This window comes from Terrapene carolina, unplaced genomic scaffold (genome assembly GCF_002925995.2).
Source record: "Terrapene carolina triunguis isolate 2854851 unplaced genomic scaffold, T_m_triunguis-2.0 Scaffold139, whole genome shotgun sequence".
NCBI lineage: Eukaryota > Metazoa > Chordata > Testudines > Emydidae > Terrapene > Terrapene triunguis.
Window position 1 is genome coordinate 193,642 of NW_020664490.1, and position 15,699 is coordinate 209,340.

The window sequence follows — 15,699 nt, forward strand, 5'->3', positions numbered from 1 at the left end:
TTTTCATTGGTAAAAAGGTTATCAGGGAAATAATTTGGAGATAATTATGGTTTACCCAAGAAACAGAAATCATCCCCCTCTGATTTTATTCCCTATAATTACTGATAATACAGTAATTTGCAAAATTTTAAAATCTAAATACTGTATTGGTTTTCAGACTCAAAATCTTAACACCTTCCTGTTACAAGTTTCTTTCCTTTATTCACAACCATATGTTGCTTAGAACATGCAGCATCTACCTGAACTTGGCAAAGTAACCTGGCAATATTTCCTCAAAATAAAATTATGGTCCACAGTATGTCTCTTTGACATACTGTGATTCAAGTGCAAATTTCCCATTAAACGAACCATTTGGATAGGAAATAACAGCTGTCTTTGAAAAAAAGATTGTTTTCCAGTTTTATTCATGTTTTGAATTAAACTCTGTAATTGTCATGAAATCAGATAGCATGCTAATATCCACTTTAATGTTATAGCACAACATACTTTTCTATATTCTTTGTTATTAGTTACTGATAAAATTGCTGGTTAGCTATTCAGCAAGCTTCAGTTTTAGGTTAATACTGTCTTTCAAATCAATTTAACATTCAGATAAAAACAATTTTCAGCTAATTCATCTGGATTGGTTTGGGAACCTTCAGCTCCAGCAAAACGCAAAGTCTGATTTGTAACAAACTCATAAATTAGTCTGAAACACACACATAAAAAAAGTAGAATACGAACATTTACATTTATGCATTCAATCATCATGTATGTTTTTATATTGTTATAAGGCTGTTTGTTAATCTCAATTTTCTCAAACCAACAGCTTATTCTTTTACTGTATAATTTTTTCTTCTTCTGGAAAAAAATAGCTCTACAGAAAACAAAGAATACACTTCAGCTCAACTACCGCATCTTTATAAAGCCTAAAACCACACAATGTGCTGGACTTCTATGTTTTATTCTTCTTTCACCACTAGCATAGTGGCTTTTCTTTGAACACAACAAAACACTAAGCAACATGAAGAGAGATTTTTTTGGAAGTCCACAGGGATTTCAACAGAACTATTCTTATGGCATCTAAATAGCCTCTGTGTCTTTTATCCTGCTGAAGAGGTAAGATGAAAGACAAGAGTCTATTCATGAGATTTAATACTAATGGTTATTTAGCTTTCAGCATCATCAATAACAAGTCCCATTAGTCCACTGTGTGTTTCATGCTTACTGCATATGTGACACAAAGTATTTTACAGTTAAAGAGGTAACATTCCTTGTTTCTATTCTATGCCACATTTCATAAATGCCAGTAATATGAGATAAGTATGAGCTAACTTAAAAACAATCTTTTCAGGACTCATGCAATGGCACTGCATTTTATCATTTGACTGCAGGTAGACAATTTAAATATTCCCAAGGTCTGTGCTTCAGAAGTTTAAATGCTTAGGCTTCATATATGATGACTGATGTATAAAACATTCATATATGCTTATTTGAAAGTCAAAATCAAAACTTTTTGTTGTCATGTCAGCATCCATGGCTTTTCAAGAAGAAACAAAGGAGGATCTGCCCATAGTATCTATTTCTAATTAGTTTTGTACTTTTAATTTACATATTAAAGATGGATTTAAAAAGTACATAATAGATTTCCTGAAATCATTTATTTTTAAAATTTAACTTACAACTAAGTAACAACATAATGCTTTCAATAGTCCGCTTTTATCTATATGCCTGTGAAGTCAAAATCTCTTCTGTTGCTCTGAAAACTATGGCTGAAAAGCAAGTGTTTATAATAACCTTTTAAAGACTAAATCTACAACAGAAAAGGCACATTGTTTCTCTACTCAGATTTCTCCTTATAAGCTAGAAGACGACATATAAACAATACCTATCTCATCTTATCTAAGATGACAAAGCCTATCCCTGGATTTATAATAAATATGCACCTACTTGTTTGCTACCCTCTTTATCAGTTGAAATTCCAAGGTGGAATTGGCACATGTCCAAGCACTATGCTAGTGAGAGTTAAGTGTGTTTAAAAAACTACAAAATAGTACTTTTCTTGAAAGCAGAATGTGTGATAGGAAACCTGAGAGACAACAGCTTAAGGGTTTCAAAAAACTTCTTTTGCCAAGGTTAATGCTATTAAATTAAGGTACATTGTTAGTACATCATTCTTTTTTGTCCACAGAATCATTAGCTACCTTTCCTGTTGATCTCCACGTATTGTATAAATTAATACCCCCACGACAATTCTTTGTTAAAAGGTATGAGAGATGTATTAATATTTCCAACCCCTCACTCTTCTGAGGTTAGGTGGAAACATAATTTAGATTTTGAAACTTTCTCCCTCAGCTTTAGGAATGAATGGTGACCTAATCTAGTATCCAAACACATCACTGAATAATAGGGTGACCAGATGTCCGGATTTTATAGGGACAGTCCTGATTTTTGGATCTTTTTCTTATATTGGTTCCTATTACCCTCCACCTCCATCCTGATTTTTCACACTTGCTGTCTGGTTGCCCTACTGAATAATAATCTTTAGAAACAGACTTCCAAGAATTAAGTTTAGCTACAGTGCTGATCTGCACCAAGTAAGGATGTCCTGAGGTCCCTTCCAACCCTGATATTCTATGATTCTATGATATGCGTCTTTCCAATCTATTGAAATTAAGGTAATATTATTGGAAATATACTGTACAGAAACACAGTATGTACTACGAACATAAGAGCCTATATTTCTACTGCAATTTTATTATATGGAAATAAAAGGATACTTTTTTTTAAAGTAAGTTAAGCTCCTAAATCACATAGGTGCTTTTGAAAATTTTACTTCAAATCCTGAAACTAGTCCTTTTCAATCAAGAACCATATATGGCTCAGATGAAACAAAATTTTTCCTTATTAAATCATGGAATTTGTTTAAAAATTAAATTAATGGAGGACCTGATGCTGCAAACACTTGAGAATGTGTGTAACTTTACACATGTGAGCAGTCCCAATGAACTCAATGTTTGCAGGACTGGGGCCTTAAGTATCAGTCTATTGGCAAGTATTAATTAGCTAGAGTAGAAACACGGTATTAGGCAGTGGAAGCTATCCAAAGAGGTGTTACAAACTGTGGTGGGGAGACAGTCTCTATTTTCAGAACAAAAATAAGCGCAGAAATGAGAAAAAAATGATTTTCATAAATTCATTTATAAGAGTCAAAACTATTTTATTCTTTATCGTTGTATCTGAGCACCTTCCAATAGTGCATTAAGCTACATGACTAACATCTGTCACATATTGTTTGTTCTCTCATTCTCTCCCTAGGGGGAGAAGTATGTGCAGCACTTTATTTTGTTTGGGTAGTTTTTTAAAATATACATGTTGCTATTTATATTAGAGAAGGCAGGGTCAAAGAAATGTGCCTTGCACATGGAACAGAAGGTGGTGAGGTTCGTGATGGTCCCTAGTTCCTGTAGGAGTTCATTCCAGTCTTGGAACAGCCCCCAAGAAAGTTCTGTCTCCCATGCAGACAAGTTTTACCCTTATTGTAGAGGGTTCCATAGTGTCAGAGGGTCACAGTTGTTGACCACAGTCTTCATCCTGGAGCTTTAGATGACCTTTTAGGTATGGTGGACTCATGGAGCACCTTGAAGATAAGGATTGAGGACACTGAATTTGATTTGATATTCTATGGAAGGCAATGTACAAAGCAGAAGACAAGTGTGATGTGCTCACAGTAACCACTGTTGCTGAGAGGAAGTGCTGGAGTAAAACAGACTCCAACGAGAGACTGCTGAGCTGGAATTGATATGCAAACTAGATACAATCAACTCAGGATTGAATAAGGACTGGGAATGGCTGAGCCATTACAAACATTGAATCTATCTCCCCTTGTAAGTATTCTCACACTTCTTATCAAACTGTCTGTACTGAGCTATCTTGATTATCACTTCAAAAGTCTTTTTCTCTTACTTAATTGGCCTCTCAGAGTTGGTAAGACAACACCCACCTGTTCATGCTCTCTGTATGTGTGTATATATATCTCCTCAATATATGTTTCACTCTATATGCATCCGAAGAAGTGGGCTGTAGCCCACGAAAGCTTATGCTCTAATAAATTTGTTAGTCTCTAAGGTGCCACAAGTACTTCTGTTCTTTTTTCTGTATTAGTTGGTGTTTCCTAAGTGCTGAAGCTTTCATGCCCAGGCATACTGCAGCGCTGTAGTCCAGTTCAGAGGTGAAAAAAGCAAATCATCATCTCTCTCCAGAACAAAGGATGGAAAAGGAGTTTTACAAGTGAAGAAGTTATGAATAGAAAGAGTGCTTGACACATGATCAAAATGGACATCAGTGGAAAATGCATATGGCCAGGTCTAAGAGTAAGTTGTTTATAGTTGCATCAAATTTCAGTTTAAGAGTTTAAAATCTCCTGTTTTTAAGAGATCAATAGTGGTGTCCCTAAGAACAAGTTAAATGTTTCACAAAAGACACAAGCGAGATACTTCATGTGGAAACAAGCTCATTATAGAATTCAGAACCATATGCCTAATTTGTCATTTGGAAACAACTGTCAAAGTAGATAATATACTGTATTATCTTGCCTAATATGAAACTTTACTTTATAAACAAATGCAAAACATCCTACACTATTAATCACTCCTTGCTAATGGTAATTAAAGTTCATTTTGTACCATTATACTTATTTTAGCCTTCTGGAAAATTACACATTAATAATTAAAAGTATTTAAATAGTTTAAGAAACTGGTTTGACTATGTACCAGTCTTAGAAACAATGTGATTGTTCTTTATGGTGGGTTTTTTGGGTCAAAGTCCCCTTTATTATTAAATTCTACCTGTATTATTGGTGAAAATCAACACCTCCTCAATATGTCCCAGAGGTTTTTCCATTTTAATACTGTTTAGGACAACATACACTTCTGCAAGTTAGCTAGGAAATACACTAGCTAAGGAAAAATTATAAGCAATACCACTCCCCATGCTTCAGATGATCACCAGCTGCAGTCACAAAACATAACGAAACAAACAATATCCCCTCCCCCAGGTTTTAACATTGTAAAATAAAGGGAAACAAGGGTTTTTTTACATCATCTTCATGAGCATCTGGCATTGCCCAGGGTGTTGGAGACAGGATACTGGATGAGAGGGACCACAGATCTCTACGCTATGACATTTCTTATGTTGCAATAAAATTTTGCCTAATGGCCTCCAAAGAAAGTGGTGCCCACTGAACTGATGAAAAGCCTTCTGAAATGGATAGGGCAAAAAAGCATTTCTCAATCTAAATACATGGCGAAACCCTATATATGTCAAACTAAAGGTATTTTTAAATTTAAAATTTTAATTTTCTCAAAACAAACTTTTTAATTTGAATTGGCATTTGGAGCCACCTACTGGCAGCAACCATCTCAATAGAATATGTGACTTCATTTAAGATATGAGATGGCTGTGAACTCCTTGAGGCAGCAAGGAGTTTGTTCTCTTTGTACAGTGCCTAATACAACGGGGTCCTAGTCCAAGACTAGGACTCCTAAGGGCTATAGTAATACTAATAAATAACAATAATACCATCTGGGAGCTCTGCAGAACAGACAGTCAGTCACCAACAGGCTTTAATACTTATGTCACAATTACAACTGTTTCTTTGTGAGTCCCTCATGGGGAGGGGAAGGAATGCCAGGTGGGACAGGCGGTTAGTGCTGGTGGCAGCAAGGCTAGATGGGCCAAAGAGACAGCATGTGTGGATGTGGCCCACCTGCCAAATCTATGCACTTGCCCATCTATGTACTGGCTACACCATTTCCAAGATGTATCAAATCCTGGTAACCAGGGTGCTCCCCACAGCATCTCTCCTGGCACTAGCCTTGTATAGGCATAACTTTAGGGTCTATCTACTCCCCATCCTCAGAGTGATTAAGGCTCTTAAAAGTTCTAACTGAGCATTTCACACAAGATAAAATCCTAGGATTGTTGGTCTTTGTAAGAAAGTAATCTCATATGTAAATCATAATAGCGTTGAGAAACTATGTACTTATTTTTCTCCGCTGAAACTACCGTAGTAATCCTTTGGCTCTAAAGGGACACAATCAACTTTAAAAAATCATACTTCTGACAGCTCATCTTTTATCTACTATATTTAAAAATAACACCAACGATTACCACAACATTAAGGTATTAGAGAAAAATTTTTATACTTTGTTTACTTTGACAGGACTTTGTGTAGAGTCAGTTTTGTTTTTTATTCTGTTAGTTATTGAGTTTCCAGGGTTAGTGTGGCTTTTTTTACATAGCAACAGGAAAGAAAAATAGATTTTTTTTTAAACAACAAGAAAATAGGACTATAAAACCACAAAAATTGGCAGAGGGATTTGTATGACCCAATGCTATTTTTAACTTGTATTTTTAAAACTGACTAGAATTCCAGATGAAAGTGACCCTTTAAGAAATTACATTATATTGTGTAGGTAATATTATTTCAGATTTTTCTAATGAGAGTCCTTTGAGGAAACAATCTGGAGTACGGTTTAAAGCACAGTTAAGATATTTAGGGCTGGTCTACACTACTGCTTAAGTTGATGCAACTTATGTCACTCACGGGTTTGAAAAAGACACACCCCTGAACGACGTGAGTTACATTGACTTAAGCACTGTCCACACCAGCGCTATGTCGGCGGGAGACACTATCCCGTCAACATAACGTCTGCCTCTCGTGGAGGTGGAGTAATTATGCTGACAGGAGAGTGCTCTCCTGTCGTATAGCGTGTCTTCACCAGATGTGCAGCGGCGTCACAGTTGCATCAATGCAGCTGCGCTGACGTAGCACTTGAGTGTAGACTTGCCCTTAGTCTCAACTCTTAAATTAGTTCCTAGAGAGCTGAGGTGTTCATAGCTAAATGTGACCAATTGCATCATAAAGGTCCTTTGAATTCTTATGCTGTAACTGTGATGGGGCAAAGAAAAGAATTTTTGCTTCCACCTAGTATTGGCTAAACCTCAATCCACTATTTTTATGAATAGTGGACAGCCTGGTTAATCTGAGCTGTCTTCATTTGGTGGCTGATAAAATTTTCCAAAGCAAAAGGGAATTGTATATTACTTTCGAGAAAGTAAAGCAAATTTAGACTGAATTATCTGCTTCTATGGAGGCAGAGCAATATCTTGATGGGGCAAACACCAGGTCTTCATACTTAATGTTAGGAATACTTTGTACCACAATCATGTCTTCCTGTTTGTAGAAGGCCAGTGAGGAAGAACTGGTTCTGTAGTTTGTAGAGACTATCAGTGTCTTGCAGATTGCTGGCTTTCATAAGAAAGCTCCTCTTCACCATCTTGCTGGACGATGACAATCTAGCCAGGTATCACCTTAGTATCTGATCTTCCAATTTTAGCTAAATTGTAAAGAAGGTTGTGATGAGACAACTTTCAAATACATAGATGCCTCAGATCTCCATGACCCCTGTCAATCTGGGTACTAATCTGGGTGCAGGACAGAGAAAGCACTAGTGGTGGTGGTGCATTCATCTCCTCCTGGCAATGTGTTCTTACTGACATTGTTAGTTTTATCAGCTACCTTCAAACATAACGTGTTATGCTGAAGACTCCCAACTCTGTTTCTCAATCTCATACAATCTAGCCATTGGTATAGAATGCCTTATCTGTGTGTTTAGTAGAGATTACAGAGTGGATGACAGCTAGCTGGCTGAAGCTCAGTCTGAGAAAAAATTAGGTAATGTTGGTAGATTGAGGGAGGCAGCCAAAAGATATGAGGAGGACTATATCTGCTCCTTTAATTGAGGATTGTGGTAGCCATTTGTTAACAAAGTTATCAATCTGTGGGAGCCCCAAGTACTGTTGGAAGATTATGTCTAGGATTCTTTTTTATATCTTCAACTGGTCCAGAGACTGCAACCATTTTCATTGGATGTGGACCTGGCTAACGTAATCCATGCCTTTCTCAACACAAGATTAGGGGCCACATTGTAAAGCAATAGACACTGAAGCTGATGCAGAATGTGGAAGCTACTCTATAGTCTGCGCTGATTGCCTATTGGTTCTTGGGTGCGTTGATTTTAGCCTATAAAGCCCTATATGGCTTGGAACTTACCTATCTGAGATACAGCCTCTTTCCTCATGTAACAATATATTATTCTTTCTATCAACACAGTTTTTCACAAATTATAAAAACATTGCTTTTAAATACAAGCTTATGGACTCTAAATAACAGAGTGGCTACATAGTACTGAAGTACATTACTTTAATATGTTTTATTAGGAAACTCAGAAGTAAAACTGAAAAACATTTATAATACTTCTCTTACCAAAATTAAATAGCAGAGAGGACAGATCATGCACTTTCATTTAATTAGAAGTACCAGAGTTGACATGGATGAATTAATTTATAAACGCTGCAAAAAACACCAACATAGTTTAGTGTAAGTTCTATAGAAACCTGCTTAAGGAAAATGATTAACTTACTGTCTATAAGCATACCTGTGATACTGTTTCATGTCCAGAAGCTTTTCTCATGTCATCTTGCTTCCCAATGATTTTCTGAAGCTAAACATAACAACAGAAACAGAGAATCTGTAAACACTTTGATTGGCTTAAGATTCTTGTATTTGTATTTCAGGAATATTTTTTATTAACCTCACCTTTTAATTAATCTCATATTTTTCTATTGCCCTGTTTTCTGACCATCAAATTATTTTGTTAAAAAACCCTTTATATATTTAAAAGATATTTTGCCCAAATGTTTACCCTTCCTCCCTCTTTTCTACAGAGGTCCAATCCATCACAGTTCTCTTGCTTAATAAGTTCAAGCAAAACACTGGGTAATGAGCTGTCTTTTTACTTGTCATTCTAGTCTTACTGACAGAGGTTCTCTTATATTGGGAGCATCTTTTTTTACCATCCACCCCTGAAAAATCTCAAGATTCAGGGATGTTGCATCCAGGATCATAAGAATAAGGAGATAAGAATATGAAAGTGGAAAATATGGTTATGTTTCCCCACCCCAACTACTTTACCAATGCATATTTAAATGCTTTGGGATAGTTCTCAAATAGTGTAAAACCCTCCCTCTAGACAACAAAAAACTTGTCTGTTTAAATAAGGTACCATATGGTTAACAAGACCAGCTAATTTCAAATTCAAAGCAATTTAACTAGCTAGTCAGAGAAACTACTTTTTGTTTTTTAAATCAAAATGTGGCCTGGACTTTTAAAAAAAATAAAATGTTCTTGAATGAGTCAATGAATAGAATTTTCAAAAAGCACCTAAGTTTCATTTTCAAAAGTCGCATAGAGCCTAAGTTAGTCTCATTTTCAAAAGTCACTTAGGTAAAATTTTCAAACAGCACACAAAATATTTAAAATAATTGTATCAGGAAAAATACAGCTATTAATCTGCACTTTACTATAAATATGTATGTATCATTCAGAAACACCCTCAGCAGCAAGCTTTCTTAATGGATATATTTTATAACTGTTCACAAACAGCTTGAGAAGTCAACATACTCACAAAATCAAGTGAGTTAACATAGTACATAGCAAAGTTCACCTACCTTTCATAGACATTTGTACCAGTCCTCAAATGGATAGCAAAAATAAAAGAACAAGGAACTTGTCATTACATTTGGGATACAGGCATAGACATAAACAGATCACTGTGGATTTCAAGTCACTTAGGGAAGATGTTTTTAAAACCAATATTTATATTGCCATCTTCTAGTCTGTTTTCTCTCTCAAACATTTCTGAGCCATCTCTGATGCTGTCCCTTATTAATGGGAAAAGCTTCCTAACAAAATCCATAAAGCCACTACTTTGTTTTCAAATCCCTCCTTAGTTCATTTTTGCCATGATGCCTAAAAAGCAATACTGGCTGACATGGCTCTGCAGATGGTGAGCCAAGCAATAAACAGCAACTGTTTATTGCTCACACTGTTGTTACCCTTCTTCTCCAACCCCTTTCATTCTGTTTGTCTAATCTACCTGTTGTGTCTTGTCATAACCTAGATTCTGAGTTCTCTGAGGCAGGGACTGGCTTTTTTACAACATGCTTTAGCACAATGAGGCCTTTTACAATCTTTAGCACAATGAGGCCTTTATCCTTGGCTGATGTCCTATTTCTGGTTCTTGCAGTACCTTTGATGCCTATAGTAAAAGCATTGCCTTTGTAGGAGCATGAAGTTCTTCTGGTAATGAACCACATTTTCATAGCAAATAGCAAATTCTGCTTTGGACAAATTCATGATTGCTCACAAGTGGAAAAATTAAGCCAATTTGTTTGAAAACTCCCCTTTACTTTCTTATCTGAAGAATTTCTACCTTTTGTTTACATGAAAACACAAGAGATGAAGCAGCAAAACTTTTATTCTTCCACAAACCAAAGAAATGTGATTTTTCATTGGTTTCAATGCTTGTGAGAATTTTTTTTAAAATATACAATCCGTTGAGCGCACTCACTCACATGTCTAGGCTTAAAGTGTAATTTTGAAAGAAAGCTATCTATAAGACTTGTTTGTTGTTTTCTAAAACTGTACATAAATAACCGTGAAGTTCATTATCCACTTTCTAGAAAAAAAAATTACGGTAATTGGTCTTTTCAGAAGTTTGAAGAGGTTTTTCCAGAACAAGGGGGGTGGGATGAAGAGGAGGTGGTAATTTCCAGTGGAATAGAGAGAACTGTGCCCTTAAGTAAGAGATTCTCATCACATTGTAACATTTATCTGTGTTTAATATTTATATCAGTTCATCACAGTAATACACTAATGGCCATCATCCTTTAAATAAAACAAGTCAAAGAGGATGAGGCATATTATGCATAATTGATGCTTCTCTACCAAAGAAATATATTATTAAGAAGCAATCTTCTCAGAAGAAGACTAGCTTTAGTAGAATAGACTTCTTCATTTTTGAAAACAAAAACAAATGAAACAATTTTTCATCTTTAGAATTATACACTGAAGTTAGTTCTTGTGGAACTGTTAGCGCTGGAGACCGTACACGTATTGTATGCCACACCTCCAGGAGTGAGAGAGTAGTTCATTGTCCATGTTCAGTTAATTTTTGGCTTCCAGTTTTTTTGTGATGTGCACTTGTTTGGTGCTCCACTCAGGGCAGCCCAGAATCATAAGCCACTGTTTTACTCCTCTGCCTTAGCAAGATTAGACTGTGTGTCCACTCTTTGCCACACTAGTCTGTCTGCTTCACCAGGAAATTCCTCTGGACTCTGCCAGCTTTAATTTTGCCATGCAGGTAATAATCAGTGAATCCCAGTTCCAAGTTCCCCAGAGGTGTCCCTCTGTAATGTCCAGTCCCTCTCATTGGATCCTCCCAGAAATCATTAAGTTCATTGCCTCCAAAGAGACAGTACACATGCCAGCCTGTTAGGTTAATTGAGGACTCACTCTATACTTCAATATAACAGCACTGAGATGGTCATAGTAAAACTAAGAATAAGTTTATTAATAAAGAACAGAGATTTAAGTGATACTAAGCAAGAGAAAAAGATACAGGTATGGTTAAAAACAAAAAACAAAACACAACACAACACAACACGTGCTTTCTAGTGACTAAAACTAGCAAGTTACAATCTTTGCCTAAGCAGTTTTCTTACCTACATCAAGTTACTACCATATCCAACCCTCCAGGACAGAGGATCCAATATTCATGGAATCAGAGGGTGCTGTCCACTTTGTTCCCTAAGCTATGGATAACTGAGAGGTCCTCTGTCCTCCCTTTTATAGTCCAGAAGACCTTTGAAATGTATTCTTTGAAAACTAAACACAAAGTTCCTCTCCCCTGCTGTTGTGTAGATGCCAAAATGTCTTCCTCATGCGCTAGCCAATTTTCTTTTTCAATTGGCTTAATCACTTCATTTACCCTAGATGAAAATGTACTATTGTCTCTGGCCTCACCTTGCTCAATTTACATTGGAGACACAGGCAATCAGGTTATTTGTCCTGTCTGCTCAGATTGCTGGGTCTGAACATATTTGAGGAACATATTTCCAGCACACATACAAAATTCTTTACATGCTAACCAAACACGCATCAATATATACACAATCAATCAGCGGGACAATAGTTTTTATAAGATAACTTACAAGACACTGTTTGGCTAAATGTTCTGAAAACAGTGTGTTGGGTGCTTCCTTTGCCAGTTTGCATAAAGGGATTCAGGGTCACAACTTGTCAGCTAGGAACTATATTGAGACCAACAATTCACTTCGCTCACTATCTTAATAAAGTCTAAATCATACAGAGATTGTAGGTGTGACCACATCTGTGCAGTGTAGGAAAAGGGAAATACTAACCAGTCATTACACTAATCCGTTATCTTTTGAGTAGTTGACTAAATCCAGTGAGTTTTTATTACTGGCAGACCAGGGAGCAATGCCTCTAGTTTACCTCATCTAACATTTTTCATTATAAGACCCTATCTTCAGTTTTTTAGAACTTTGCCGAAGTGTAAACATTCAGACTAAAATCTTCTGTTTGCTGTCTGCTTTAGGATGATTTTTTTGTGTGAAACTTTCATCTGAAACAGTTCATCCATTGGAAGAATGTGTTTGTTTTTTTGATGATGCTAAAAACTTCTTACAATCATTTCATTGAGAAGCTCTAGTGCTTCCATGCTCTAGAGCAAGGACTTGAAATTTGACAGGGGGAAGCCTTGGGATTAGAGAAGTGTATTTTGCTGTCCTCACAAAAATGCACTGAAATTTGGCTGACTGATAAGCCTCTGAAAAATCACAGTTTGCACATCAGTAGGGGTTTGTTAGAGGCAGACAGCTAAATTCTATGAAAATTTTACTTGCACTAAGCATGCTCCAGCCTAGAGCTGCAGGGATGACCAGGACTTTCTCTGCAATTGCTCCTTCTGGCAGTCAGAAGCTGCTGTGATGTTGGCCATGGAAGCTGAGAGCTAGGAGTCTGTCTCTCTTATGCGCTGAATAATCCCCTGTGGCCCATGGGGTGAAATGAAGAGAAAGAGAAAGCAGCCTAACTCAAATGCAGAGGTGAGAGAAGCAGAGAGGGGAGAGGAGCAGGTTGGGAGAAGGAGGACAGATTAAGTTGCGGCAGGGTGGGGGACAGGAACAGATCGGGGGGTGGACAGAAGAGGGCACCGCTGGGTGGACAGTGTAAGAAGGGTCTGTAGCCACAAGAAAACACTCTCCTCCAAAACATGGAATTGAACCCATGATTCCTCTGCTATAAGGAAACAGTTACAAAATTACAGGCAAAGTATGCATCTCATCACGTTTAGTGGCTGATCTACACAGAGGATGACAGCCTATTACAGCTATCAGTTACTTTGTTAGTTCAAGTGTAGAGATCTGTGCTGCAGATCTAAAGATTCCAACAGTGTGAATGACACATGTAGAAGTCAATATGGTTCCATGTGATGGATTTTTTTCCAGTTTTATTTATTTTTTTAATATAGGAAATTACATACCCTGTACTAAGCCAAAAGAACATGAAGATTGAAAAGGCAAGCACTCAAAAGTTCAGTAATGCTAGAATTAATCAACTTTAATTCACTATGCATTATGATACAATCTTTAATTACATGATCACATACTTTTTTTTTTTCCTCCAGAGGATCTTTCATTCAGAGCACAGGGTGGATGGGGCTCATGGAATGAATCAGGGCTGGGTAATGAATGAGACTATTGTCTGTGGGACCCTGCCTCATTTGTTGCAGAAGTTGGAAGGTATGTATCTATTAGTACTACCAAGACAGGTCGGTATAGCCCTGCCCAAAGCTAAAGGCCCGACCCCTCAGCTAAGAGGGCAGAACAACTGAGTCCAGGCTACTAGTGATTTCTGGGGACAATGGAACAGAAAACAGGATCAGGAGTTGAGGTTAATAATGAGGGATACAAAGGGGTCACTGAGTAGAGAACCCCAGACCCCACTGCTCCTCAAAGCTGTCTAAGGAGTCAGTGGACATTGCCCAGAGGAATTCTGCCTGGAAGTGTGATCAGATAAGGGAACAAAAATATGAGCAGATCACCGCCCCTCCATCTAGCTTCCTCCTCCTGGAGCAGGGCCGACTTTAGGCCGATTCCCCCGAATCGGGCCCCACGCCCTAAAGAAGAGCGCCTAACTTAGGTGCCTTTTAAATTTTTTTACTCACCTGGTGGCGGTCCGGGTCTTCGGTGGCATTTCAGCGGCGGGTCCTTCAGTGCTGCGGAAGACCCGGAGCGAGTGAAGGACCCGCCGCCGAAGACCCGGACCGCCGCCAGGTATTTGAATCGGGCCCCGCACTTCCTAAAGCCGGCCCTGTCTTGGAGTGATGGATGGCAGTCTTGGCCAGTGCCAGGAGGAAGTTGGCAAGAATGTCTTGCGACTTTGTGGGGCCCCGGATGGGATGTGAGAGGATTGGGAGGTGTAGGGAAAAGTGCAGCCAGAACCTCGGTAGGAAGGTAAGTCAGGGCTGCAAACTGATGCCCCTTTTGCGACAACAGGGAGACCCCGGTGCTCATCTGCGTAGGGTGCAGGTGCCAGGGAAGTTCATGAACCGGGCTAGGTACACACTCAGGCTCACAGCTCCATGAAGAAGCCACCAGATGATATCCCCAGCAGGCCATGGGACCAGAGAGGAGTGCAGGCTTCCCCACTGGCGGTCCCTGCCCTCCTTAGGTGACAACAGGTGTCAGCGAGGGACACCAGGGCAAAGAAGCAAATCATGTGAAGCACGAGGGTGTACTGATGTTTTCGCATTGCAGTACGGAGGCAGGCCAGCTGGACATTGTGTAGCCGGCTTAGGTGGTATGGAAGATGTGTAGTGAATGAGACAGGGGATTTCACGAAGAGGAAGGATGGTCGCTTGACTAAGGCAGTTGAGAATTGGATTTTACCCCTGCATCTGTCACAGAGTTCCAATGTGATGCTGGGTAAGTCACAAATCTCAATTTTCACTGGTGGCCACCGTGCTCTGGATTTTCTGTGTGCCCAAATTGAGATACCTGGGGCCAGATTTGCAGAAATGCTGAGAACTCATAACTGCAACTGATGCCAAAAGGAGCTGTGTCTTGAACATATGAAAAATCAGGCCTTGGACATCTGAACTTGGGCACCCCAAATCAGTGGACAGTTTTGGCCTTGCTCTCTATATCTCACTCCCCATCAGTAAAATGGGGACAAAATCTCCCCACCCAACAGGAGTGCTGTGAAGATCAATTCATCAGTGTTTGGGAAGCACTCAAGTACTGTAGTCATGAGCACCACAGAAATGCCCATGAGGAAGATAATAATTCTATATTAGGAGCAGGGCTTGGATGGCATGAGGTTCACTTACTCTCAGAAAAAGTAGTTGTATCCTTAGCATACATATAAAGCACCTGAGAAATCTGTGGACAAATTCTTTTACTTGTTGGGTGGATACAGGTATAAGATGGGCAGTGGCAGTGCAGGTTTGCCTAGCTATGCGTCTTTAGCATGAAACTGGAAGGAACATATAGAAATGTTGATTTGATTCTTTCCTTGCCCTTTTTGCTATGAATAAAGGTGTCACCCATTTCAACCCTCAGGTGATGGGTGTAGCATAAGATATTGAACAGAACCCCTGCCTTTCTGTCAGAGGGGAGAAAAGCATCTGAAATTCCTGTGGCCCAAAAGCTCTAGTGTTGCTGGTTCTGGCAACTGGTTCTCCCTCTTAGTGAAGAGGGAGAAACAGTAACAGGAAACTTGGAAATGGCAGA

At 38.4% G+C, this 15,699-nt stretch overlaps 1 protein-coding gene across 1 annotated transcript in view; it reads right to left on the reverse strand.

The window, feature by feature from the left end:
• Positions 1–15,699, reverse strand: part of LOC113406796 (calcium uptake protein 2, mitochondrial-like) — a 254,715-nt gene that overhangs the window by 13,982 nt on the left and 225,034 nt on the right. The window contains exon 7 of the mRNA XM_026653524.1: positions 8,481–8,546. Coding sequence (XP_026509309.1) covers positions 8,481–8,546 — 66 coding nt within the window. The remainder of the gene's footprint in view (positions 1–8,480; positions 8,547–15,699) is intronic.